This window comes from Panthera tigris, chromosome X (genome assembly GCF_018350195.1).
Source record: "Panthera tigris isolate Pti1 chromosome X, P.tigris_Pti1_mat1.1, whole genome shotgun sequence".
NCBI classification, from domain to species: domain Eukaryota; kingdom Metazoa; phylum Chordata; class Mammalia; order Carnivora; family Felidae; genus Panthera; species Panthera tigris.
The window spans coordinates 20047767-20075467 of NC_056677.1; the positions used below are offsets into that span (position 1 = coordinate 20047767).

General features: G+C 39.8%; 2 protein-coding genes across 10 annotated transcripts in view; one reads left to right on the top strand and one right to left on the bottom strand.

The window, feature by feature from the left end:
* The first annotated feature begins 3919 nt into the window (after window positions 1-3919).
* The window catches only part of ZFX (zinc finger protein X-linked), a 54919-nt gene continuing 31137 nt past the window's right edge, over window positions 3920-27701 (top strand). For 2 of the 9 annotated variants that reach the window (XM_015540100.2, XM_042973719.1), the window contains exons 1-2: window positions 19563-21413; window positions 27323-27411. In XM_015540100.2, coding sequence (XP_015395586.1) covers window positions 27351-27411 — 61 coding nt within the window. In that variant the 5' untranslated portion in view covers window positions 19563-21413; window positions 27323-27350. Of the gene's footprint in view, window positions 3991-4177; window positions 4544-6352; window positions 6692-19562; window positions 21414-22471; window positions 23436-27322; window positions 27412-27701 lie in introns of those variants that run through there. The other 7 variants (XM_042973714.1, XM_042973712.1, XM_042973718.1 and 4 more) reach the window with 7 other exon arrangements.
* On the bottom strand, window positions 4576-5436 carry LOC122235254 (basic salivary proline-rich protein 3-like). The gene has a single exon (XM_042973931.1). It carries the CDS (start codon window positions 5434-5436, stop codon window positions 4576-4578), a length of 861 nt encoding a protein of 286 aa, XP_042829865.1.

Here is a 27701-nt window from a genome sequence, read left to right on the forward strand (position 1 = left end):
TTCCCTGTATTACCTATAAACTGGCAACTAGAACTGAAGAGTTGATCAGGTTCAGGTATGATTTTTTTAGGTGCTGGCTTTGTGTACTTTCGTCATGAGGCATATGTCTAGTTGTCACTCTGGTTAGCAGCCATTGATGGTCATTGCCTAGATCCATGAATTCATTAGGGGTTGCAAAATGGTGACATTCTAATTCCATCAAGTCTTTTTCATATATTAGCAGAATTATTAAAAGAAAATTCCCTTTATCAGCTATTTGTTTAGCCTGAGGAAAGTTCATCTAGGATAAGTGCTTCATCTTTCCCTTTACTTTTGCAAAACAATGAGTTGGTTCTCTACCACTCTCCAAAGGTGATCATTTTTAAAAATTCAAAATATAATACACATGGTATATAATTCAATCTTTTAAATTGTATAGTTCACTAGTTTCTAGTGCATTCACAAAGCTGTGCAATTGATCATTTTTAAAGTCTGATTATAAACTCACAAACATACTTGATGTGTTTCATTCCGTAGCAGTTATTCTTTTTTTTTTTAATTTTTAAAGTTTATTTATTTTGAGAGAGAGAGAGAGAGAGAGAGAGAAAGACAGAGAGAGAGAGAGAGAGAGAGAAAGAGAATCCTAAGCAGGCTCTGCACTGTCAGCACAGAGCCCGACATGGGGCTGGAACTCACAAACCGTGAGATCATGGCCTGAGCCGAAACCAAGATTTGGATGCTTAACCAACTGAGCCACCCAGGTGCCCCTATAGCAGTTATTATTTTGACATTCAAATATTTTCATCTTTAGCCAACTAGAGCCTCTTTAAATTGGCCCCCCGAGAACTTTTGACACACCCCTAGTAAGCTCTGACATTTTCTTTCCTTGCTTTCTGTTATGAGGAGATATGCCTAGTTCACTTTGTACTTTTCTGATTCAGCCCAGGAATCAGTCATTTCTCCCAGAAACCTTGGTTCCTTTAGTGGAAAATTGTATATCGAGGCTCCAGTCTGGGCACCAGACGGGTCATTGTTTCTGGGCCTCACATATTGATTTTCACCTTTGTAGTGGAGCTAATTTGTTTGCAGTGTTCTGTGATTTATAATCCATGAGAATTTGGCTATTGGTGACTTTCAGTAATTAAGCAATGTCTTATTCAACTAATGACTTGTGTGAAAAAAATACTGTTTGAAAATCACCTAATTGTCAGTCACTGTTTATTTTAAAATTATTTCCCTTGGAGAGGGTGTGTGGCTTAAAGGCTCAGATTAAAAATTCTTACTTGACATTAATTATAGCCAGCTGAATTCCAACGTGATGCAACTTGCTCATGTTAAGATAAGTATGACTTAAGTATCAAGTATCAGATAAATGGTTCATTTTTATAGGGCATGCTTGGTTCAATAAAACCAGGGCCTCTCTAGGGGAAAGTAAATATTTTTCAACCTTTGGGATATAAAATAATGAGTTACTACAACTTTATTCAAGAAGGTCTCTATTTTCTAAGCCAATAATTTATTGTTTCCTATTTGGATTTCTATCAGTCAGTGATGTGGAGTGAAAATCAACAGCTTTTCTTCTTGTTCTTCTTTTTTTTTAATGGCTTCTTTTCGACTAATCTTTCTTGGGAAAAGTGATTGAAAGGCCTTGTATTATTTTTGGCTCCAGGACCTATAAACATGTCAGGGATTTTAGTTAAGTTATTAAAACACTGTCAAAACCTTGAGTAGATGCTTTTAACTATCTGATATACATTAACAGCTCTGAAGGAACAAATAAATTGTAGCACATAACCAAAATCCATGTGACTGCGTTGAAACCATCTATTCTGTATTCACAGCATACGTCTTTGAAATATTCTGCTCTCCATCTACCTAAATAAAATTTCCCTCTATTGTGTGTTTATTTAAGTGAGAAAATGAAAGCACTTAAGAATGTTTTTATTCTGCCACACACAGCTTCCTTGTTTGCAGTTCCCCCAGGGCAAGCACCACGTATTTTTACTCCCTGTGTCCAGAATTCTATAGGTCCCAAATACCAAAACATTGAACAAAAGTATCAGTGCAAGATAGGCTGTCATTCAAGTGCAAGGTGTCAAGTCCTTCACCACTCACTGCTTGATTACCAAATGCTTTCAGTGCTCTTAGGTGTCCTGCGGGTCTTATTGTGAACATTTCCACAAACTATATATGTTATAATAACATTGAACAATTTCTGATCTCTGCTGCTTATACCTTCTTTGCTCCTTCACTTTATCATGAGTGTTTTATATTGAGTGTATTTCTAGGAAAATGATTTTTATCATACACATCTTTATGGCCTTCCATAAATGGATTTGAAGTACAAATTACTTTCCCTTTTTTGACAACTCAAAAAGAGTTGAGCTCATCTGTACAATCATCTACAGAATATTTGTTGTACTGCAGTAAAGTTTTATCTACTATAATTAATAGAACTAGGGCAGTCTTTCCTTGTTTCCCATCAAAGTTAACAGTGTCTTATGTTTGAAAGGGCTCTTGAAAAGTCTGAAGACCTAAACTACTTCTGGACTTTTAAATGGAGGAAACCTCTTTTTTATTTACCCTCCTTGATACTCCTTTCTGAAGTGCTTTATACTGGCGTTCTTAGAAGCATTTGATGGTGATTATGGAAGAACTAATAAGAATGCTGACATTAGATTTTTGTGTTCATGCTGCTGTTCTCACGATGATGAGACCCCATTCTTGACATACCATAGCATTTAATGGACTCCCTTGGAAAGTACTTAAACACTGGTTATCAACCCTTTTTTGAAATTGTATTAGTGTGTACAGATATTTCTCATTTTTTTACTTGAAAAAATATTAGTTTTATTTACCTTTCTGTGAATACAGTCTGTATCACAACCTAATACAATTTTCTATAAATGGTGAAGACACGCTGTCATTCACCATTTTTGAAAGGATATTTTATCTCTTCAGAAAAACCAAAGGTAAAGCCTGGAGAGGAAAATTGCCTTCCAGTACGTTCTCAAAGAGATTTATTGTTATTATACCTTTGTTTTTTCTTCTTGAAAGGATTTTATAATGGTAAAATGTCTGAGGGAATGGACAACTTGCATTGTGGGAGTTTTAGAAAGTTATGACAGGAACCTAAAATACATGGCCTCTGTATTTAAAGAGGCTTCACACCAATATGCTATTTGTTTGATAACTTTTGTGTTCTTTATTGTTTAAAAATCTCTTTGTCGAACATTTAGTGAACTGAAGAAAACATGTCACATTCTGGATTAACGTAAGGATTACACTGTTTAACGTTTAACTAGTAACTTGTAAACATAGTTTGGGTCCCAAGTTCAGAATGGAAAGAGCATAAAAATTTAAACTAATGAAAACACAAAATAGACATTCTTGGAGTTGATAAACCCTTGTTTAATCAAATATATAGTTTTCTTTTTCTCCTAAATCTTTTTAAACTTTAAGCGCTTAAGTAGTTTGTAAAAAATATCCATACCCAATTCTACTACCTCTCTATATTAAGACTGTGGAAAACTCATTATTTATGAAACAATTACACAAGACTTACATTTCATAGGCTCCCAAACTCTGAAATACAGATATATAGAAAATATACATTAAAAATTCCTGTTCATTGCAATGTGCGAAACCAGTTTCAAAAGGTAACCCTTTTCCTCATCCTTTTTTCCCGCAAACTAATAACACCAGCTAGGTCCTTTGACTGAATGCTTGTTTAAAAAAAAAAAAAAAATAGACGGCTTGGTAGTAGCTGGAGATAACCCTTCTCCCCCTCCTCGTGCCCACACACCCATTTAGACTGGCAAGCCTATTTTCATTTTATTTCAAAGAGTTTTTTTTTTTTTTTTTTTAAGCGAAGGCAGGGGACGGCGGGGGTTGCTAAATTTATCTTCTCCAGCCACAGGGATGAAGAAAACACATTTACTGCGGGCGGGGGTCTGAGGGCCTGCAAACAACTCGAGCAGGCGCCTCGGCCAAGACGGGCGCGGAGAGGCGGTAGGTCCCCGGGGAGGGCCCGGGGGGCGGCCGAGGCCCGCGGGAGATGGTGGGGGGCGGCTAGGCCGGGTCGGGTGCGGGCCGCCTGCCTCTCGGCGGGGTCGGCGGACCGCGGCCCCGCGCAGGCTTTACGGCCGAGGCGGCGGCAGCGGCGCGTGTGTAGCGGCGGCGGGCGGGAGCGCGGAGGAGGTGGAAAGAAGGGGGGCGCTGTCACGGAGACTCCGGCCGCCGGAGACCCCGCCGCAGCGAGGCCACTGGGCTCCCCGGTCGCGGAGCGTGAGCGGCGCCGACCCGGGGCGCCAGGGGGACACACCGGGCGGAGGAGGGGGCCTATCTACCCTTCCGCATTTTCCTGGGTCTCTCTCCCGGGCGGTGACGTGACGTGCTGACGGCGGGCCCGTGCCGGGGAGCTGGGCCGCTTTTTGTCAGCTCCGAGCTCGGCCCCTCCTCCCTCCCTCCGCCCGCCCCACCAGCCGGAGCCCGGCCCAGTGCTCCAGAGAAAGGCCGGCCTGCAGCACCCGCCACCGTCGCCGACCGCCCGCACGCCCGTCCGGTGAGTTCCGGGCGCCGCCGCGGCCTTGGGGCCTAGCGCGCGCGCAGCGGCCTGGTCCCGGCCTGGTCGGCGGCCCGCGAGGCGCCCTTCCGCGCTAGGCCGGGCGGTGCGGCGCGTGGCGCCGAGCAGGCCCCGAGGAGGCCGCAGTTAGGCCCGGGGAGGAGCCCGGCTGCCCCGAGCGGCGGCGGAGGCGCGCTCCGTGAACGGGCGGAGGTTGGGGGAGGGTCGCCCGGTGGCCCGGGAGGCGGCGGAGGGGCGTCGGGTCGGCGCCGCGGCCTGCCTGGGGCACCGCGCGGGGGCGAGGCCTGGCAAGGAGGCGAAGGCTGCAGGCGTGAGGTGAAGGCCGCAGGCCGGCCGGGCCGATTTTCGCTATGTAAATATCGGCGAGGGGGGGAGGGACGGGGGACAAGATGGCGGCGGCTCGGCGCCTGCTGCAGGGGACGATTGAGGGGGTTGTCGGGAGGGGGAGCCGCCATCTTGAAGGCGGCGTCTGAAGAGAAAATTCCGCTACAGCCCGTGAGGGGGTGTCGGAGAGCGGGCGGCGGCGGCGGCGGCGGCGGCTCCGGTGACGGGCCCCCGAGGCCCGGCACGGCAGCGTGTGCGCGCGGAGGGGGCGTGCTCGCTCCCCACAGCGGCCATTGCCCTTGCCGCCATGATGGGCGCTCAGGCTCTAGGCGCTCGGCGGCAGCGCCACCTTGCTGCCCTGCCTGCCGCAGCCCCGTGACTGGTTGCTGCTTCCGCTGCATTTTAACCGAGCTGCCGCAGGCGGCCATCTCGTCCCTCAGCGTTCCTGGCCCCGCGCCTTTCTCCTCCTGTAGCCACCCGGGGGGCCGTCGGGACGGGTGGCAGCTCAGGCATCTGGGCTCACTACGGCAAATGGAACTCCACGACATTTTATTTTCACGCCATGTCATACGTGGCTATCATGGTGCCCTCGATGCGGTTGTTTTCCAACGCTCAAATGTTTTCTCGAGTATCTGAATAAAGGAATAAAGATAAAATTTGATAGGAAATGAGTTCTCACAACTGTTTTATCCAGTAGGGGGAAAAGTGTAAATTGCACAGCACGAAAACGGAGGAATAAGTTTCTTAAGGAGTCTTTGCAACTCGCTTATTTGAAAACAACTTTCTTCACAGGGGGCGTCTAAGCAATTAGTGATCTGTTGGTGTGAACTTTTTTTGAGGAGCAAGAAGGACACAGGTTTTTAAAATTTTCTTGGTGCAGTATCGTTCATGTGCTTGTCCTGTGTGTTAGTTTATTTAATTTGAAAAATTTTAAGTGGCATCTCGTCCCTTAAAGGGCGTTTGATTGCATACTGCACAACTCCCCCGTAAACTCAGAACCCAGTGTTAGTGATGCACTGTGCTGCTGAGTGATAAGAAAGATTAGAAAGGTTCTTGTAATGCAGACGGTGGCTGCAAGAAGTTCGTTGTTCAGAGGCGGATGGGACGAGGTGAAATGCACTGAAGTGCTGGCGTAAAAGGTGCAACCGATTACTGGGGTTCCAGAGGAAGGCAGGGTTTCCGTTTAGAGCATGAGGAAAGGGTTCCTCAAGTAGGTGACGTATTGAGGTTACTTAAGGATGGGTAGGACTTTGTTAGGCACAGGTGGGGGTGGGGAAAGGGCATTTCAAGGGTGAAGTTTCTTCGCAAAAGAGCAAGAATTTGGGGAGGGGGGAAGTTTTGGCAGGAGTAGATGGTGAAGGTAGGGGGGGTGGTGGGAATCCCGGCTAGAAAAGGTGGAAGGACTTGCTTGCCAGGTGGAGGGGCTTATATGACAGGGGAGGCAGGAAAGCCCTCAGGTAGGGTGGTGACACACCTGAGCTGGGCTTTGTGTTCACTTAGCGGCTCCACTGGACTAGGAAAAGTTTTCCAGGTTGGGAAATAATGAGAGTAGCAAGTGGATCATTGTTCTCACTGCCTGAATGATTATCCGGACTTCAGAAGTTAAGCCAGCCAGTTTTGCTACTTTTTAACTGATCCGTTTGTACTAAACAGCTGCTCCTCTTTTCTGTCCTCACTTCTGGCTCCAAATAACTTCTTGCTCTGAGTTACAATTTCTGTAGTAAACAAGAGTGAGAGGTTTCTAACTTTTCACATACCGGGGTTGAGAATTGCAGCACTAGTGCTCTGGGTTTCTTGACGAAGGTAAGCAATGAACCTGTAAGTATTCTCATGGTAATTTTTTTAAGAAGTCGGTTTGAAAAGTTAGGTTAGAGGAAAGATTACTAAAAAGGCAGCAGCCTTCAGATGGCCTTTTGCAACCCCTGTTCTTCCCCTTGGTGAGAGTAACTACCCTTTTGTTGGATATGGGACTTGGACTGTTTGCTAAGCCAAGCCTTCTCATGTTTTGATTAATATCTGACTGTCCTAGATGCACACGTGCGGAATGTGTTTCCTAGAATTTTATGATATAAATCTGTAGGTAGCATAAGTATTCACTAGAAAGTTATTTCAGTTTTTTGTTTTTCCTGGACTGCAAGAGGTCATAGCAGTGATGCTCCGTGAGAGGACGGGAGGGAACTGAAGATTCTGGTGTTTATCATAAGGGGCCATGGTTTAGAAAAGTTGGAGAAACAGTGCGTTGTAGGAGGCCAACAAGAAGCAAGTTGCTAAGCAAGTGGGCTGTGGTTGTTGAGGTGGTAAGGATAAACATAAACTTAGAAGAAGAATTGGTTGCTTTATGTCTGGACAGCTGGGAAAGACGTGGAAGAGCTCTAAAAAAGAGAAAATTGTGTAGCTGCGCACACAGTACAGCAGCAGTAGGTGTTCCAGGACAGCATGAGTGGATGGTTAAGATTAAGGAGATTCAAGTTGCATGGTTAAAAAGACAGATAATAACGTAGGTCCGAAGGATTTCTATTGGAAACTGTTAAATAGAAAATGTTTTTGCCTAAAAGGGTAGACCTTGATGATCTGGAAAACTGGTGTAATACCTTATTACCCAACCATTTTGGGTAAATGAGGTGTTAGTCTTTAATTTATGTGTATATTTCAGATAGGTACAAGGTTCCTTTTTTAAAAACGTGCCCGCAGAGCATTACAAAAAAAATTCTGTCAACGTTGCTCTTTGTAAATGCTTCCTCTTTAACCCCATCTGGGATCGTAGTTGTCACTGACGACTTGTGTTATTTGTGTTTGTGCACACTGGCGATTCAAGACTTTTTTTATTCTTAAACTCTTCAACTCGTCCTGAAACCCCTCAGCCTCTGCAGAGATTATCTAATCTCTGACTTAAACCAGAAAGATAGACAACAGTCTGATCTAAGCATCTGAGTTTCCTTCCTTTCCACTGCATGCTCTTCTCTTGTCTCTACCTAGGCTTTCCTCGCATTCTTTCGCTGCAGGAAGAATTGGCCTCCTTCAGGCCTGTCCTCAGGGCTCTGTCCGTGATTCTGCTGCTCGCTTGCATCATTGCCCTCTAACTCTGCTGGTGCCTTTCCCTCTCCTTAGAAACATTCCTAGGTTTGCTCATGTTAAAAAACCTCGCTTGTCTTCTTGTTCCTTTCGCCATTGCTTTTATTTCTATTCATCGCACTTATTCCTAAATCCACTATTTCCGAAATTGAGAAACTTACACAGCATGTCATCGGGTGTATCAAATAAAAGTGTTCTTTGTTTCAGAAATTCTCTGTCTGTGCTCTCTCTGTGTTCTGTTTTGGGATTTCCCTCAAGGTCGATCCTCTGTCCTTTTTCTTGAATCTTCGCCCCTGTTTTCAGTGTTCTTTACCGTGTTTCTCATCTAGCATTTCCAGTTGCCTGCTGACCATCTCCTACCCAGGTATGTTATTGTCTCAACGTGGCTGAAACCAGATTTATCTGGTATATTGTAGATGTCTAGACTGTTTATAGAAAATCTTCTGTTTCTTTCTTTTTCTTAGCCCAGAGTCCTTCAAACAAGTCTTGCTGTCTAGCTTGCTTTTTGTTAATTGCACTGTCGTTTCTCCCGGCTCATTCTTCTCTAGCTCATATAGCAGTGTGGACATCTTTAATTTAGCATTAAATTTACTTAACGCTATTATATTTTAACTGTGTGTTTATATTTTTGTCATTTTTTCCCTAAACTCTGAATGTAGAGATAGGTTCTCTTTTATTCTTCTCCTCCAGCCGTACCTGGCACATGGTCATTGCCTCTAAAAACAATTATCTCGGTTATTGGGTGCAGAAAACTTTGTAGTTGATTAGTTTTCAAGTATTAAAGCATCTAGTCCATGTGTCCCTTGACCACAAGGAGTATACATATTAAGGCACACCACATGAGCTGGGTAACCCCCGCTCCTTAACTGTTCGGTTAATATGGCCAGTCTATTCTTATTCCTGTCAGATTATTTTTCCAAACAACTTTTTTATAAAAATCCAGGTATCTTGTAACATTTATTAAAGTGTAAACACTTAAGGAAAACTAGCTGGGGAGTGGATATACAGCCATTAGGATTTAAAAAAATATATTTAAAAATTTTAAATTGTGAAAAATTTCAGAACTACTGAAAAGCAAGTGTCACTCAGATTTAACAGATCTTAAATATTTTATTACATATTTGCTTCGTAACTTTTTTGTTTGAAGAAAGAAAATCTCACAGATCCGTTTAAAGAGTGTCCATCCCATTCCTGTCTTTTCTTTGCCAGAAGTAACGATTGTCCCGATATATATGTACCAAACCCAGTATCAGGTATAGCTTTTTGTGTTTTAACTTTACATAAATGGTATCAGACTGTGTGTGTCATTTCATGGATTTTTTTTCACTTAACACCGTTTTTGAGGTTTATCCATTTTGTACGTGGATCTAGTTCAGCAGTTCTCAAAGTGTGCTGTAGGAATTCCCAGGGATCCTTGAGATTGTTCTGGCTGCGTTCTTGTGTGCACCGCACAAGTGCTGTACAGAGGCTGCACGACGCATGATGTCATAATAGGTTGAACACAGAAGCAGTTATGGGAATCCAGCTGTTCTCTATTAAGCCTATTTTAAAGAGCTTTGCAGAAATGTAAAATAATGCTACTCTTCACTAATTTTTTGGTTTTGAAAAACAGCTATTTTTAAATGTTATGTTTATATACCGTTGGCTTGTTATTTTTTATGAATTCATAAATATTTTTTAAATTTCAGATTTAATCTCTAATGTAAATATCTATAGCTAGAACCCCCATAAAGGAAACCTCTTTGGGGTCCTCATTTTTTAAGAGTGTAAAAAGGGTCCTGAGACCAAGAAGTTTGAAAGCTACCAGTCTGGTTCATATATTTCAATGTATAAATACACTGTGCTTTATTTATCTATTCTTACGGAGGGGCCTTTATGTCGTTTGTAGTTTTGTACAGTTTCAAACGTTGCTGCTGTGAGCATCCTTATACAGGGTTCTTCTCTCTGGAGATTATAGATGTAGAATTGCTACATTCAAAAGTGTGCGTTTGTCAACTTTACTGGGAATTGCCTAATCATCAAATTGTGTTCCATCTGACACTCCCACCAGCTGCGTGTGAGCCTGTATTTCTCCAGACTACTGCCAAAAGATTAGCCTTTGCAAGTTTTTCCAATCTGTTGAGTATAAATTGTGTCTCGTTGCTGTTTTCATTTTGCATTTCTTAGATTGCTATCGAGGCTGAGCTTTTTGCCCCCCGTATTTATCGGGCATTTGAATATTCTGTGACTTGCTTGTGCGTATCTTTGGTCCATTTTTCTATTGGATTGTTTCCTTTTTCTCCTTGGTTGATGGATAGTCTTTTTCTACTTTGAATACTAATGATTTGTAATTATGCATCCTGAAAATACCATTTCCTAGTCTGTGGCTTTTTTTTAGCTTGTTTGTGTAGGACTTCCTAAGGTGAAGGTAGTCTTCTCAGGTTTTTTTTCGTTTATGGCTTATGTTTTTTGTATCTGTAAGAAATTGTTCCCTTACCCTGAAGTCATACCCATGCTGTGCTTTTCAGATTTAGGTCATTAATTCTTCTGGAATTTTTTTTCTCTATTGTGTGATGTAGGAATCTAATTTTATCTTTTTAATATGGATTCGTTGAGCCTTTCTGTCCCCTGATTCGTAATGAAACTCCTGAGATTTATTGTAGTCTCATGTAGACACATCCGTTTTTCGTTTGTCTCTTCTGGTTTCATTGGTCTGTTTGACTCTGCCACTCTGATTTAATAATGATAGCTTTATAACTAAATCTTTTTTTCTTTTTTCTTTATAATAGGTTCTTTTTCTTCAGAAATTTTAAAGCTCTTTCCTTTGTTTATTTTTGGGTCCGTTTGTCAATGTCTGTGAAAAACTATTGGATTTTTGTAGTTCCATCAAATTTATAGAGTAAATGTATAGATACATATATGCTAAGTAGTGGAAATGGGATGATTTGAATCTGAGCATGGTCTGGTGATTTTCATAAAACTCTTGCACAACTTTTGATTTTTTTTTTTTTGCTAGATACTACACAGTTCTTATTGTGAATAGGATTTTGTTACTAATTAATATTTTTATTTAGTTACTGCTAATGCATAGCGAACACTGCAGACTTAAATGTATTGATCATGTGACCTTGCTGATCTTCTCTCTTACTATGTTTTATAGATTATGAGATGCCCTTTTCCCCTCTACATTTTAGCATTTCTGAAATCAAAATAGGTTTTTAGTAGATGTAGATCACCATATAAACACTCTTGTTCGAGCAGTCGTCCGATGCAGTTGTTATTGCCTACACGTGCACATACTTGGTCAGGACTCTTCATTTTGTCCCCACTTAAATGAGCGTGTACCCTGTGGTGTTATTTCATGCCAGACAGTACAACTGAAGGCAGAATAAATGGCGAAGTGGATGTCTGACTGGAAAGAATATCCTATAGATAATAATGGAGCATTTTAAGAAGTGCTGTATCACCAACGCTTTTTTGACAGAGGGCGTTATTGTTGAGAAAGACTGACTGGCTTTGAGTAGAAGAGCAATCCATGGTAGGACCCTGAATGTGAAGTTTTAGGAATACCCTACCAATTTCTTTTTGCTTCTACTTTTCTATGTATGTGCAGGATCTGATAAAATATGTCTAAGTCTAAAAGAATGGCCTCAATCTAAATTGAACATTCTAAATAACAAAGTACGGCATCAGTTTGTCAGGGTTTTTTGTTTTTTTTTTTTTTTTTTGTATGTAAAACAAGGATGCAACTTCTTGTTGGTAGTATCTTTAGATTCACTGAAATGTGTGAGTAATGATAGTTTCTAATTCTTTTATATTTTCTAAGTAGTTGTATGTGAATAATGAAGGTTTTGTTTCTTCTTTTCCATGACTTTTCTGCCTCGTGTCTCTTTTTTTTATTTTTCTTGGAACTGCATTGACTGATGCCTTTAGCACAGTGTTGAATGGAAGCATTGGTAGCAGGCATCCTTGTCTAGGTACTTTAATGGAGTGCTTCTAATATTTTATCATCAAATACCATACCGTATTGATTTGTTTTTGGACGGGCTAGTTATTATTTATTAGTTTATCTTCTTACCATTTCAGAGTTTTCGTCACGAACGGGAGTTGATTTTTTTAGTGCCTTTGCCGCATCTATCGGTGTGATAAATTGCATTAATGGATTTCCTATTTTAAACTGTCTTTGGATTCCCTGGATATTGGCATCCCTTTGTCATTGCCATGTACCTGTCTTTTTTGATGTAGTCTTTGTTTTGTTTTGATAACAAGGTTATGCTAACTTGATAAGATGAATTATTTTTTTGAAACAAGTTGTATTTAATAGAGATACTATGTTTCTTGAAAGTTAGAATTCATGTGTGAAACCTTTGTCTTTTCTGATTTGGTTTTTAATATAGTAATACTTTCATGGTGGTAAGTCACTTTGGCTTTTCTTTTTTTTGTTTATTTATACAAAATGAACAATATTCCAGAAAAATACACATTTTCCAATATATTGGTATAAAATATAGGCTTCTCTAATGACTTTAAAATATTAATTTCATTTATTTCTTTTCTTTCTGATCAGTACTACCAGTAACTTGATTGTATTATTAAGGCTTTCCAAATAGTTCTTTTATTGATCCTTGCTCTTCCTGCCAATATGATTAATATTTCTTTCACTCTATTTTATTTGCATTTATTCTGATATCTTAAATTTTTAAGTTGAAGATTTAGCTCATTAATATTTAATCTGTGCTCTTATATGCCTTTAAGACTATAAATTTCCCTCTGAACTATAACCAGATGCTGTGATTTTGACGTGAATTAATTTTTATTATTTAATTCTAAATATATTGTGATTTTCATAATTTTCTTATTGCCCACTGAATTTTTTAGAACTTTGTTTTCAAATTTATGGGATTCTTTTTTCCCCTGTTTTATCGTGGGACATTTCTGATTTTACTGCATTATAATTGGGGAGCATTGATCGATATGCAAAAATTAATTGTATTTGTCTATACTAACAATAAACAATTTGAAAATCAAATTTAAAAGCCAGTACCTATCACTCAGCTGTAAAAAAAGAGAATGAAATCTTGCCATTTGCAACGACATGGATGGAGCTAGAGAGTATTATGCTAAGTGAAATAAGTCCGTCAAAGACAGATACCATATGATCTAACTCATAAGTGGAATTTAAGAAACAAAACAAATAAGCAAAGGGGAAAGAGAGAAAGAGAGGCAAACCAAGAAACAGACTCTAAACTGTAGAGAACAAACTGATAGTTACCTGAGGGGATGGGTTAAATAGATGATGGGGATTAAGGAGTGCACTTGTGGTGAAGTAGCATGTGTTGTATGGAAGTGTTGAATCACTGTATCGTGCACCTGAAACTAACACTGCACTGTATGTTAACTGGAATTTAAATAAAAACATACTGGGCTACCTGGGTGGCTCAGTCTGTTAAGCGTCTAACTCTTGGTTTCGGCTCAGGTTGTGATCTCACGGTTTGTGAGTTTGAGCCCCACGTTGGGCTCTGTGCCGTCAATCTCCTGGTTGGGATTCTCTGTCTTGCTGTATCTCTCTGCCTCTCCCCTGTTCGTGTTCTCTCTTTGTCTCAAAAGTAAATAAATAATACTATAAATAAAAACATACTAAGATCTTTAGTAAAATGCCTTACTAAGAACTTAATGAAGAATTAAAATAATGGGAAATAACAGAGTTTATGGATGAGAAGTGTCAATATTATATAAAGACATCAGTTATGATATGTAGAGATTTGATGGAATTCCAATCAAAATACCAACAGGACTTTTTTTTTTTTTTTTCTTTTTGGATATACCAGTTCTCAAATTTATATGGAAATGTTAAGGGCCAGGGATAGCAAAGACAATCTTGAATAAAAAGTTGGAAGACTTACCCTACTATATATCGAAGTTTATTATAAAGTTATAGTGATTAAAACAGTGGGCACAAAGCTAGATTGATCAGTGGAATAGAGTAGTCTGAAAGTAGACCTACATATATAAGGTCACCTGATTTACAACAGAAGTGTATTGGGATTTGGATTGAATGTAGAGGTTAATTAAGGGAAAATTGATACTATTGACTCATCATACTGAAAAGCAAGATTTTTTAAAAGTTTTTATTTAAATTCCGGTTGGTTAAATAATAGAATATAGTATTTCAGGTGTATAATACAGTAATTTTCCATACAAATCCATACAACACCTAGTGCTTATCACAACAAGTGTGCTCCTTAATCCCCAATCACCTATTTAACCCACCCCTCCACCCACCTTCCCTTTGGTAATCATTAGTTTGGTCGAATAGTTAAGAGTCTGTTTCTTGTTTGCCTCACCACCCCCCCATTTGTTTCATTTCTTAAATTCTTAAATATGAATGAAATCATATGGTATTTGTCTTTCTCTGACTTATTTTGCTCAGCATATACTCTCTAGCTCTGTTCATGTCATTGCGAATGTCAAGATTTCATTCTTTTTTATGACTTAGTAATATTCCTTTGTATATATATTCACCACATCTTTATTCATCAGTCAGTGGATACTTGAGCTGTTTGCATAATTTGGTTATTGTAGATAATGCTGCTGTAAACATGGGAATACATGTATCCCTTTGAATTAGTATTTTTGTATTCGGGTAAGTACTCACGAATGTGATTGCTGGATCATAGGGTAGTTCTGTTTTTAACTTTTTGAGGAACCTCCATACTGTTTTCCAGAGTGGCTATACCAGTTTGCATTCCCACCAACAGTGCAGAAGGGTTCCCCTTTCTCCACGTTGTCACCAGTACCTGTTGTTTCTTGTGTTATTGATTTTAGCCATTCTGACAGGTGTGAGGTGCTATCTCATTGTGGTGTTGATTTGTATTTTCCTGGTGATGAATGATGTTGAGCATCTTTTCATGGGTCTGTTGGCTATCTGTGGGTCATCTTTGGAAAAGTGTCTTCATGTCTTCTACTCATTTTTAAATTGGGTTATTTGTTTTTTGGGTGTTGAGTTGTATAAGTTTTTTATATATTATGGATACTAATCCTTTATTAAGTATGTCACTTGCAGATATCTTCTCCCATTCCATGGGTTGCCTTTTAGCTTTGCTGATTGTTTCCTTTGCCGTGTAGAACTTTTTATTTTGATGAAGTCTCTACAGTTTAATTTTGCTTTTGTTTCTCTTGCCTCAGAAGATATATCTAGAAAGAAGTTGCTGTGGCCCATGTCAGAGAGGTACTACTGCCTGTGTTGTCCTTTAGGATTTTTGTGATTTCAGGTCTCACATTTAGGTCTTTTATCTATTTTGCATTTCTTTTTGGGTTTGGCATAAGAAAGTGGTCCTGTTTCATTCTTCTGGATGTTGCTGTCCAGTTTTCTCAACACCATTTGTTGAAAAGACTATCTTTTTCCCATTGGATATCCTTTCCTGTTCTGTCAAAAATTAGCTGACAATGTAGTTGTAGATTTGAAGAGCAAGATTGGTTTCTTTTTTTTTTTTTTTAACATTTATTTATTTTTTTGAGACAGAGAGAGACAGAGCATGAATGGGGGAGGGTCAGAGAGAGAGGGAGACACAGAATCTGAAGCAGGCTCCAGGCTCTGAGCTGTCAGCACAGAGCCCGACGCGGGGCTCGAACTCATAACCTGCGAGATCATGACCTGAGCCGAAGTCGGACACTTAACCGACTGAGCCACCCAGGCACCCCATCTGTGTTTTTTTAAATGGAAACATCTTCTTTATTTTTTTTGAGAGAGTGAGTGTGAGTGGGGGAGGGGCAGAGAGAGAGAGGGAGAGAATCCTAAGCAGGCTTCGCACTGTCAGTGCAGAGCCTGCTGTCGGGCTCGAAGCCATGAACCACAAGATCATGACCTGAGAGGAAACCAAGAGTCAGACGCTTAACAGACTGAGCCACCCAGGCGCCCCTATTTGTGTTTTTTAACCCCAGTTAGAGTTTTCAAGTATTTTTATCAATGGGATTTAAAAGCTTTTGTCTTCAAGTATATTAATTTTGTACCAGCACAGTTTATGAAATCATACTGATAGTAATTTTTCAGTTGATTCTTTTGGATTTCCTAGATAGATCATGTATAAATAAGTCTAATTCTTTCAAATAATAATTATATTTTGCATTTTATTATCTTACCTAATCATATTGGTTATAAGTTCCCATATAATCTTAATAAGAGTGATAATGGGTATCCTTGTCTTAATTGACTTTAGAAGAAATACTTTTAGTGTTCTACCTTAGTTTTAATCCATGCCTTTTTGTATAAATTGATACATCATTCTCTTATCCAAAAACACATGTAACATGAACTAGTTTAAGATTTGCATATACTCCTTTGTGGTTTATAATTTATAAAATTGTTATAAGATTCACCCTTTAAAAATGTACAGTTGGGTGGTTTTTATTAAATTCAAAGGTGTGAAATCATCACCAGTAATTTTAGGACGTTTTATCACCCCCAAAAGAAACCTTGTGTACATTAGCAATCACTACCCCCACTCCCAACCCCTGACAGCCACTAATCTACTTTCCATTTTTATGTATTTGCCTATTCTTGACATTTATTATGTGTTTTTTTTGTGTTTGGCCTCTTTGACTTAGCATATTCTTTCCAGGGATCATCCATGTTGTAGCATGTATTTGTATTTCATTCCTATTGTATTTTTTAACTGTTAAAATGTTTTTCTATTCCAATTTGACTGAATAGCCTTAAATAAAAAAAATAGATGTTCTCAGAGTATGGGAAATGAAAAAGGGACAAAAAAAGGAGGCATCCTAACTCATTGTTTAAAATTATTTCTACCCTGTCGAAACCTGGAGAGAATACTACCAAAAACAAAATAACAACAACAGAAATGGATGTTGAATTTCAACTTTTTGGCATCTGTTGAGAAAATTAGGTTTTTCCTTTTTTAACTTGTTAATTCAGGCCATTATTTGGCTCTGTCTTTGAATTCTAGACTAACCATGCTTTGTCAAGGTGCATGTGCATGAGTGAGCGCATACATATTTTTTACAAGATGGATCACATTTACAAACACTTCACTTGAGATTCATAATTAATCAAATTTGTAGTTTGATTACATTATTTTTGTTAGGGGTTTTAAAAATGGTAAAATTTTGTAAAAGGAATCAAGAAAGCTTTTCTCCTCTGTCCTGGCATAGCTCAGATAGCTTTGGGGAAAACCTAGAGCTTTTTGAAAGGGTAAGAGACAACTCTCCTTTATTAAAAAATTCTTTGGGGGGGATGGTGTCTGGGTGGCTCAGTCGGTTAAGCGTCCGACTCTTGATCTCGGCCCAGGTCATGATCTCACAGTTCGTGGGTTTGAGCCCCACGTCGGGCTCTGTGCTGATGGTGCAGAGCCTGCTTGGGATCCTATCTCCTTCTCTCTGCCCCTCCCCTGCTTGTGCTCTTTCTCTGTCAAAATAAATAAATAAACTTAAAAAAAAAAAACTAAAAAATTTTTTTTTCCTAGGGGCACTTGGGTGGCTCAGTCGGTTAAACGTCTGACTTCAGCTCAGGTCACGATCTCACGGTTCGTGGGTTCAAGCCCCGCATTGCCTCTGTGTTGACAGCTCGGAGCCTGGAGCCTGCCTCATCTTCTGTGTCTCCCTCTCTCTGCCCCTTCCCTGCTCGTTCTCTGTCTCTCTCTGTCTCTCAAAAATAAATGTTAAAAAAAAATTAAAGTTGTTTTCTCCTTAATTTCATGGTGATTGGGTTTTCCTTTATTAACGATAACATATTTCCCCTCAATATGGTAGCTTGGAATTATAGAAGATTTTCTTAGAAAATTTTCATTTTCTTTGTGTTTTTCTTCTTTATCATTTCAAATGATGTATGTTTGTGCTTTCAGTCCCCACTCCCTGCTTTAGATAATTATTTAGTAGTATTTTACTATCTCCCTATACTCCTGGAAAGAGCCAGGTTTGGGTTCCTTTGGGTGGGGAGTATCAATTAGCTGGCTCCCTAACTTTGTTCCAGAGAATGATCATGGAATTAATGTTGCTGATACTTAACCTGGAGCTGATACTCAGTGGAGCATGTCATTCTTAGTCATATAAGAAGCGGGTGTTCCTGCAACACAGGGGTTTGTAAAAAAAAAAAATAAATGAGAAAAAAGTAGGTGTATTGCAAACCAGTGCCTGTGGTGTCTAGCCTGGTCTCTCTCCCTCTCTCTTTTTTTAATTATTAAAGGATTTAGTATGTTATGGGTGCAAAACATACTATTGATTGCATTGACAAAAGATCAGTATTCCCTGATTCTGCGACTGTCAATTTAAAAATTTTTTTTGTTATAGTTGTTGAAAAGCTTGGTGTTATATTCTTGCCAGTGTTTAACATGTACTGTGAACATTTGTTAGTATCATTGCTGAGTTTACAGAACCTCACAGACCCAAGGTAATGTATTTAGGAAAAGCAATTAACAAGCATGTGATCATTCAGGTGAGGGAAAGAGTAGAGTCCATATTAGTCAAGTTGCTGTAATTTTAAAGTTTCATAGTTTATTAAAAATAGCTTAAAAACTATGAAGCTGTAGGGGCACCTGGGTGGCTTAGTTGGTTAAACTTCTGACTCTTGGTTTCGGCCTAGGTCTTGATCTCACAGTTGGTGAGTTTGAATTTGAGCCCCACATCGGGCTGTGTGCTGACAGTGCAGAACCTGCTTGGGATCCTCCCCCCCCCCCCCCCCCCCGCTTTCTCTCTTTCTTTTCTTTTCTTTCTTTCTCTTTCTTTTCTTTCTTTTCTTTCTTTTTTCTTTTCTTTCTTTCTTTCTTTCTTTCTTTCTTTCTTTCTTTCTTTCTTTCTTTCTTTCTTTCTTTCTTTCTTTCTTTCTGCCTGTCCCTGGCTTGCGCACGTGCGTGCTCGCTCTCTCTCAAAAAATAAAACTATGAAGCGGTGATACATGATTTATACAACTAGTTAATAGAAAACTAAGAAAAGCCCTTGTTAGCTTGAATGAAGTAAAATGAAAGTAAGACTGCTTTAATCCAAAAAAACCCAAATTCTAATGCATTATCAGAAAGATTTTTCTAACATAAGGAGACATTACTCATTAAGAAGGAGTTTGGTAAGAAAAGCACTTACTCAGTTAACAACTTTGGGAATGATCAGTTAGTTCAAAGGGGTATTAAATGCCCAGTTTGGGGGGAAATGTCAGGTGCAAGAAAAAGGAAAAGTGGAGGAAACAGTTTCTGATAATACAAGCCTTTCTTCATGAACTGCATTTGACAGAAATTAACCTTTAAAAAAAGTCCCCCCTACCGTTTTATTTAGTTTAACTATTCCATGTACAATATAGTTTAAATTAATTTCCACTTCATATCATGTCAGAAAACGGTCTTATCCTTTGATCACATCAAGTGTTTGACACATTCGACTCCAGTACACCTGCACCTAAAGGCAGAATACTTAATTCGAGGAAATATGTGAATTGAATTCCTGTTCAAAATCTCAGCAAAGGTTAATAAACTATTTTAAAAATGCTTTTCATGACAAAATCAAGAAGAGCGATCCAAAGAAAAGGGTTTTTATAAGTTATTTTTAAATTGAAGTATAATTGACAGTGTTATATTAGTTCTACTGTGTTACGTATATTGCAGTGTATTCAGTATATGTAGTATAATATATTCAGTGTATTAAAATACAGTGACTCAACATGTATATACCTTATGAAGTAATCACCAAGATAAATCTACCTACCATCTGTCACTGTACAAAGTTATTTAATATTATTGACTGAATTCCCTATGCTGGACGTTGTACCCCTCATGTCTTGTCTTATTTTATAACTGAAAGCTTGTACCTTTTACTTCCCTTCCCCTATTTTGCCCATCCCCTTCCACCCCATACAGTAGATTGTTGTGTAATGAGCATGGGTTGATGAATTATTGAATGTGTTAAATGGCAGTGTTTATTTAAGGACACTGTACCGCTTTATGTACGGAAAACTAGTTAGAAGGTATATGCATTTCCTCACGTCAGGCTACAGTCTTACAGGCAAAGGCATTTAAAAACTAGTGCTTAGTGTGGATAGCACATCAATGCAACTAGGTTCAGAAAGTACTTTGGCAACTCTTAGTCTGAGCACGAATAAGGGCTTTGGAAAAATAAGGCGGTAAGAAGGCTTGTCATTTTAGGATCAAATTTTAATAGATGTTGAAAGTTCAAACTCTTAGACTTTAAACAAAACTGAAATTTATTGGCTCAAAATGATTCTATGGAAACAACTAGTCTGAAACAAAACCTTGGCATTGAAATTTTGAGCAAGTGTACAAAAGTTCCAAGTAGGACAGGACACGGAAGGCCTGGGCTCTGCAATTTACAACAGCATGCATTTTCTCCTCTTCTTGTCATAGAGGGTGGGCAAGGTTGTTTGAAAACAAAGTATTCTCTTCTTCAGGAATGGAATGTGAAATGAAGCTATTACATTAATATTGTTAATTATATACATCTCTTTCCTTAGTTTTTGAGTATTTGATCTGTCAGGGGTCGATAAGAGTTGTAATTTGTCACTACTGTTGATTTTTGTTTTCTGTCTCATAGTTTTTTGTTTTTATATATTTGCATGCTGTTTTATTTGATACAAATTCATAATGACTTTAAATTCAAGATAGAGTAGAGAACATACAATTTACTTTTTTTGCCCTTTCAAAATCACATTGAGGAAGAAATAGAAAAATAAATTCAGGGAAACAAAAGAACCTGATAGGTATGCTACTTGCAAACCAAAGTATGATAAATTTCTGGTTGAATAAAGCACTTGGGAATCAATTCATGGCAAAACCCTAGAGAGCTTAGTGGCCTTGTTCAGAAAGTTGGAAGGACCATCCAAAAATTATATTCTGCATTATCCCCAGTGTCAAAAGCAGGCATGTCCTAGGAGAAGGAGCAAGCCTTGGGCACAGCCAGATAATTAAAGGTATGAAAAGCCAAGTCATTTACCTATTAGTATAGATGTCTTCTAGTGTGGGTTTCCTCCTGAGAGAATGCCAGAAATTCAACTTTCTGATTTGCAAAGTCGTCCATAGGAAATTCCAAAGTAGGTCCTGTGGGGAAAAAGGAACAGTGCTTTAGGTAGCTTGTGGCTATCCTGAGGGATGGCAGACCTCCAGTACCTGGAAGATGGGATACTTGCCCACCGTTAAAAAAAAGCCTGGCTGGTTGCATGGCTCCTTTGTCTTCCTTGGACTCCTTCTTCTAGACTCTAGACCTCTAAATGTGGTCATAATTTAGGTTCATTGCAAGCGAAGATTCTCACTTGAGCTGGGTAAATATAACCTAGCTATCAGAATGTAACTGATTTAGATCTTCATCTACAGATATGAATGGACAACCTAGAAGAATCATGCTTTTGAGGAAAATCAGCAGCCTGAAAGAGAGGCACCAAATCCAACTGACTGAATAATGAGACAGCAGAGGAGACAGTTTAATATAGAATACAGAATTAACTTTAAATCTTCAGAGACATTTGGTAAGATACTGTATCCACTAAAAGAGAAAAGATTGCTGTGAAAAAGTTTATTTTGATATTAAAATATGACCTTTTAGATAAAATTCAGTAGATAGAGTGAAAATCAAAGTAGTTAGCTTAGAAGAAAGAGTTGAGGGGTTCTGAGAATGTAGTACAAAGAATATATGAGAGGAAAATTAAGGTAACATGGAGGCTAGTTTTAGGAGTCCTTGCATCCTACAGTAGAAATTCTAATATGAATGAACAGAGAAAATGGAAGAAAGTATAGAAACAACAGAAGAAAATTCCTTGAGTTCAAGAAAAACTCGAGCCTTCCCCCCCCCCCCCAAGTAATCTTTATGCCCAACATGGGGCTTGACCTCACAACCCTGAGATCAAGACTTGCATGCTCTTATGACTGAGCCAGCCAGACGCACCTTAGAAGGGTTCAAGTCTTTTGATTGGAAGGGCCTGTTGGGTTCTGGATATAAGACACCAGAGCTTGTTAGAGAGGTAGCAGTGAAAATAGAGGACTTGATGAATTTACGAGTGGCTAGCGTAGAGACAAATTTAAAGGTTGAGTTGGTAAGAGAAGTGAAATAGAATTCCACACGTGAAAATTAGGTATCCAGGGACATGTGGGTGGCTCAGTTGGTTAAGTGTCCATCTCTTGATTTTAGCTCAGGTCATGATCTTAGAGTTCAGTTCGAAAGATGGAGCCCTTTGTCTGGCTCTGAACTGACAGGAGCTGGCTTGGGATTCTTTGTCCCTCTGCCCCTCCCCCACTCACATGAACGAACTCTGTCAAAATCAATAAATATTAAAAAAAAAAAGAAAATTAGGTATCTGAAGAAATGGCCAACATCAAACAACATGGGGGAAAAATTGGAAAGAAATGTAACTTAAGAGAGAAGATTGAAATGTAAATTTTCACCAGTTCCACTTTCACTCTAAGAAAAATTCTGTTAGGGGTACCTGGCTGGCTCAGTTGATAGAGCATGTGACTTTTGAACTCAGGGTCAGGAGTTCGAGCCCCACGTTGTGGGTAGAGTTTACTTAAATAATAATAATAATAATAATTCTTTTAGAGACAGATCAGGTTTTTGCCTTTCCTGCAGCTTGAGCAATTTCATCTCCAATATGTAAGTACAACTGGTTCTCTGAGTTTGACTTAGGGAGAGGGACTAGAGTTGAGTCATAAAATTAAAAGGCAGTGAGTTTCTGGGAGGCCGAAAGCAGAAAAGTAATTACTGTATGTGTATTAGCTGCAAAAAGCGAAGTTACATGTAAGCACCCTTTTAACTTGCCCACGAGGGAGATCATCAAAGTGTCTAGGCATCAAGAGATCCACAAGGGAAATGTCCTATATTCATTATCACTAATTTAAGATCGATAAATGCCCTTGCTATACCTATTAACTTGGTATGGTATTTTTATTGTTTTATTTTAAGGAATGAAAGAAAGTTTTTGTGAATTTCCTGAGTTTCTCTCAACCCATGATTTCCCTTAAAACTGTATGTTTTTCTATTGTGAATTCTTCCACACCATGTTTAGGATCATGACTTCTGCAACTGGGAAGGGAATATTTTACTGAGCTTGAGGTAGAGTGGGGTCCCAGAAGTATTTTGAGGACATTTGATAATCAGACAAAATGTTAGTATGTCTCCAAGTTGTTAGTCTTGGTTCTGTGAACTATTCTGGTTTGAATTCTCCAAATTCAAGTGATCTCTGGGCTTGGTTCTTGCAGCAAAGGTAGGAACAATTTCAGTTACATTATTTGTGCCTGTTCCCTACTCTTAGACTTTATCACAGTCCTGAGAACTCTTCTGAGTAGGTTCTGTTCTAAGAACGTTGGTTTCATTCTGGTTGTCAGAGAGAATTACTTCTAACCACATAGGGGTTACACAGTTGAAGGACAGTCATCTCTGCTTAGAAGTAAAAACACGTTTTTTCCTCATTGGAGTTTTTGTAATGACAAAATAGAAGGAAAATGAAGCAGTCAAAACTGTTTAAACAATTACTGCTTACCTAAGTCAAAATAAGGTGAGTGGATTACCCTCCATTTGGGCCAGAGTATCTGTTAGAAAATAAATGGAGGGGCGCCTGGGTGGTTCAGTCGGTTGATCGTCCGGCTCTTGACTTCAGCTCGGGTTTGTGGGTTCGAGAACCACATCAGGCTCCCTTCTGACAGCGTGTGGAGCTTGCCTGAGATTCTCTCTTCCTCCCTCTGCCCCTCCCCAGCTCTTTTGGTGGGGGGAGGGTGCGTGCTCACTCTCTCTCTCTCTCAACATAAGTAAAGAGAAACGGATATGATATAAAATGATGGGAATAAATAACGCATAAGTCTGTTGTGGTAGCTAGGGTTAGTATTTTAGAGCACCTTTCATATGGGGGAAGTGCGAAGCTTTCTGAGCAAGGGAGTGCCCTGATACAAAGCAGGGCTTTCATCCCCTGGGGGGGGGATCGGGAAATAGGAAGCTGAGAGTGAGTGGTGACAGTGGGAATAAAAAGACAGGCACAGATTCCTGAGAGGTTGTGGAGAAGAAATGAAGGTCTGACAACCTGACTGAATTTAAGCAGCGAGGAAGGAAAAGGCCATAGCGGTCATGTCAGGAGAAAGCAGGGTCCTATCCTGGTGAAAATAGTCCGCAGAGGGTCTGGTGGGAGTGTTAGGTGCTGCCCTTAGTATGTGGACTTGAGGACTCACCTCTGTGTAAATGGTAGTTGAGACGGTGGCATAAAAGTGGAAGGCAGAGGGCTGGGCAAGGCTGCGGTGAGGAGCCAGAAGGCAGAGTAGCCAGTGGCCGGGAGGGTGGAAAGAACACTGAGGAAGGAGAGAGCTTCAGAACCTGGGGGATTGATTATCTGTCAGACTCTGAGAGAAAAGCCCAGGAGGATGAATACCCAGCACAGGAGTTCGTGTGCAGCTTGAGAATCCTTAGAGCTGATGGGGTGGGTTTATGTAGGGAAATTGGTAGGAGGGCCCTTAATACCTTAACAAATGCTATTTATTGCCCTCTTAATTGGATTCATTTCGAGTAGTAGTATAGCATTATGTTTAGAAGATTAATTTACACTTTATCATTTTGTAATTACATTATTAAATTGGGAAGAAGAGAAAGCATTATGGCCGGGGTGATTTTAATGGGGAGAGAGCAGTTGACAACTTTTTCAAAGCATGTACAAGTTTCCATTTTTCAGAGTTGAAGATTGTTTTGTTGTTTTCAAGAAATTTGTTTTTAATGTTTGCTTATTTTTGAGAGAGAGACTGAGCAGGGGAGGAGTAGAGAGAGAGGGGGACACAGAATCTGAAGCAGGCTCCGGGCTCTGAGCTGTCAGCACAGAGCCGGACACAGGGCCCGAACCCACGAACTGTGAGATCGTGACCTGAGCCGAAGTCGGATGCTTGACCAACTGAGCCACCTAGGCGCCCCTGTTGTTCTTTTTAATTTGAAGCATTTTGAATAAATAACATGAAACATGTCCTTCCTTGAAAATGAATAGAAAGGTTCTCAGAGTTGATATGTTGAAAATTAATTTATTACATTAATGTTATTTGAGTTTCTCATGGGTATATAAATAAGAAATATTTATATGTAAGTTTAGTGTCTGAAAATAAGATCTATATAAGTAAATAGTTATTTATGGCAAACAGGTAAAATCAGAGAAAAATGGTAAAAGTGCCGTAGAAATTCAGAGGAGGGAAAGATTATTTTCAGCTTTTTCTTTAAAAAAAAAAAACTTTTTTTAATGTTTATTTTCAAGAGGCAGAGAAAGACTGAGTGTGAGTGAGGGAGGGGCAGAGAGAGGGGGAGACCCAGAATCCATGGCCGGCTCCAGGCTCTGAGCTGTCAGCGTGGAGCCAGACGCAGGGCTCGAACCCACCAACCATGCGATCATGACCTGAGCTGAAGTCGGACGCTTAACCCACCCAGGTGCCCCTCAGCTTTTTCTTTTTTTGTGAGGGAAAGGATTTGGGGGAAAGGTGTTCTAGGTAGAAGAAACCCTGAGCTCAGTGTAGAGCTGGGGTCTTATGAGGACACTGGACATTTTTGTTTGGCTGAAGTGTGTGTGTGTGTGTGTGCGCGCACGTGCGTGCATGCATGCGAGGTACTTGAAGGTAGGGGACAGAATGAGGGAAAGATTGTTTAGGTATGGAATTTAGAAGATGGCAAGAGTGCGAACTTTATTTGGAAGCAGCAGGGAGCCATTAAACATTTTTGAACCAAGGAATGACGTCATCTAGCTGATGCTTTAGAAAAATGACTCTTGGAGCATCTGGCTGGCTCCGTTGGAAGAGCATGCGACTCTTGATCTTGGGGTCATGAGTTTGAGCCCCACGTTGGGTGTAGAGAGTACTAAAATAAATACACTTAAATAAAAAAAAGAAAAAGGGCTCTTGTTTCTGTTATTTGAAATTTTAGTAAGAAGCTTTCACCACTTACATCATCAGTGAAAAATGATAAAGGTAAAAGAAAGATGTCTAATAGTACCATTTAGGTTGATTAGAAAGGGAAAGTAGAGAGATAAGGAAATCAGTGGGGGAGGAGGTTTCTGTAATACTTAGAATATGAGTAGACCACAATCCCTGATTAGCGATTAGTGCTAGATAGTGTATTCTTTAATTGGTTAAGTTTTTTATTGTTGTAGGTTTGGGCTTAAGTAGAAAAGGGAACATTAAGGTTACTGGGATGTCTTGCAAAAACCCCAGGCAGACAAGGTCCTGTAGCTGTGCTTCGGAAAAGTCTAGAACCAGGAGCTAGAAAGCTTTTGGTAAACTTCCCCTCCCTGGTCCTTCTACTTTGTTTCTCAGGGCATTCACTGGATTCCGTTTATTTTTTATTTGTAAATGTGATCTCACTAGGCTAAGCAGTAGTTGGAAATGGCCTTTCTCAAGCCCCTGTGTTACAGCAAGGGTGGGTGATGGTAGTGGGGAGAAGACTGATTGACCCTTGCTCATGGTTTCAGATTCTCAGGGATAGGACTTTGATTTTATGGTGCTCAAAGATGAACTTACTTTTACCATTTTGTAGCTAGTGCCAGTCAACTCTGGCCAGGAGAGTATAAATACACTGTGGAAATTTACTTACCTAGATTGGACGGTCAGTTAAGAGAGGTCAATGTAGGGGGCTCCTGGGTGGCTCAGTTGGTTAAGCCACCGAGTCCTGATTTCTGCTCAGGTCATGATCTCGAGGTTCGTGAGATCAAGCCCCGAGTGGGGCTCTGCGCTAATAGCGTGGAGCTGCTTGGGATTCTTTCTCTCCCTCTTTCTCTTTCCCTCCCTCCACTCATGCTGTCTCTCTCTCTGTGTCTCGCAAAGTCAATAAATAAACTTAAAAAAAAGAGAGAGAGAGGTCAATGTAAGTTAGGCAGAATTCCCAAAGGCTGTTTATTACTACAGTTACGCATTTTGGATTTTTACGGTGGTTTAATGTACTGGTTGAAAGATAGACTACATTAAATATAGAGAAGCAGTATGAAAATCGTGCAGAAATTTCCCCCCAGTAAGCTGTAGAGTGTGTTTTGGTTGAACTTTAATAAACCTCTTTACCCTTGTGGGAATATGGGGCGTATATATGGACTGAGAGGAGACGAGAGTGTTGGGGTATTGGAAATGTTCCAGATCTTGGTCTGGGTTGTGTAGTGATTATACAGGTTTATGCATGTGTAAGAATTCATCAGGATTTATATACTTGATGTATGTAAGGAGTATCTCAGTTAAAAAAACCAGGCGCAGCTGACTTGTTCATCTGCCTTGCCTTGTCACTGGACAAGCAGTTAAGTTAGTTCCCTTTTGTTTTAGAGAGAGACATTTTTGATAGATGTTCATCTCTCACATAATTTTGAGTGCTTCAGAAATAAATCACAGTGAAAATTTTGATACGTGATACAAAAAAAGTCATGCTTGGTTTCCTTTTTTTCTGCTTTAGGAGCTGTGACTGATGAGAATCAAAGGCCATGGATGAAGATGGACTTGAATTACAACCACAAGAGCCAAACTCGTTTTTTGATGCAACAGGTATAACTCGGGTTGTTCCGCTTCCAACTACCACGTTCAGAGTTGGCTATCAAGTGGACGGATTGCTAGACTCTTCCGTTGATATTCACACTTACGTATCTTTTTGGCCTCCATTGGTTAAGGGGAACACATTCTTATTCCCCTCATTAAAAACCTGGCTCCCTCATAACCAACACTCCTATTCTTGTCTTTGACAGCAGCGGTCTCAAAACGTCATTGTCCTCTTCAGTTAATCTCTTGCCCATTTCCAGCACTGAGTCCTATTATTTCTCCCTTGCTTACATCTCTTC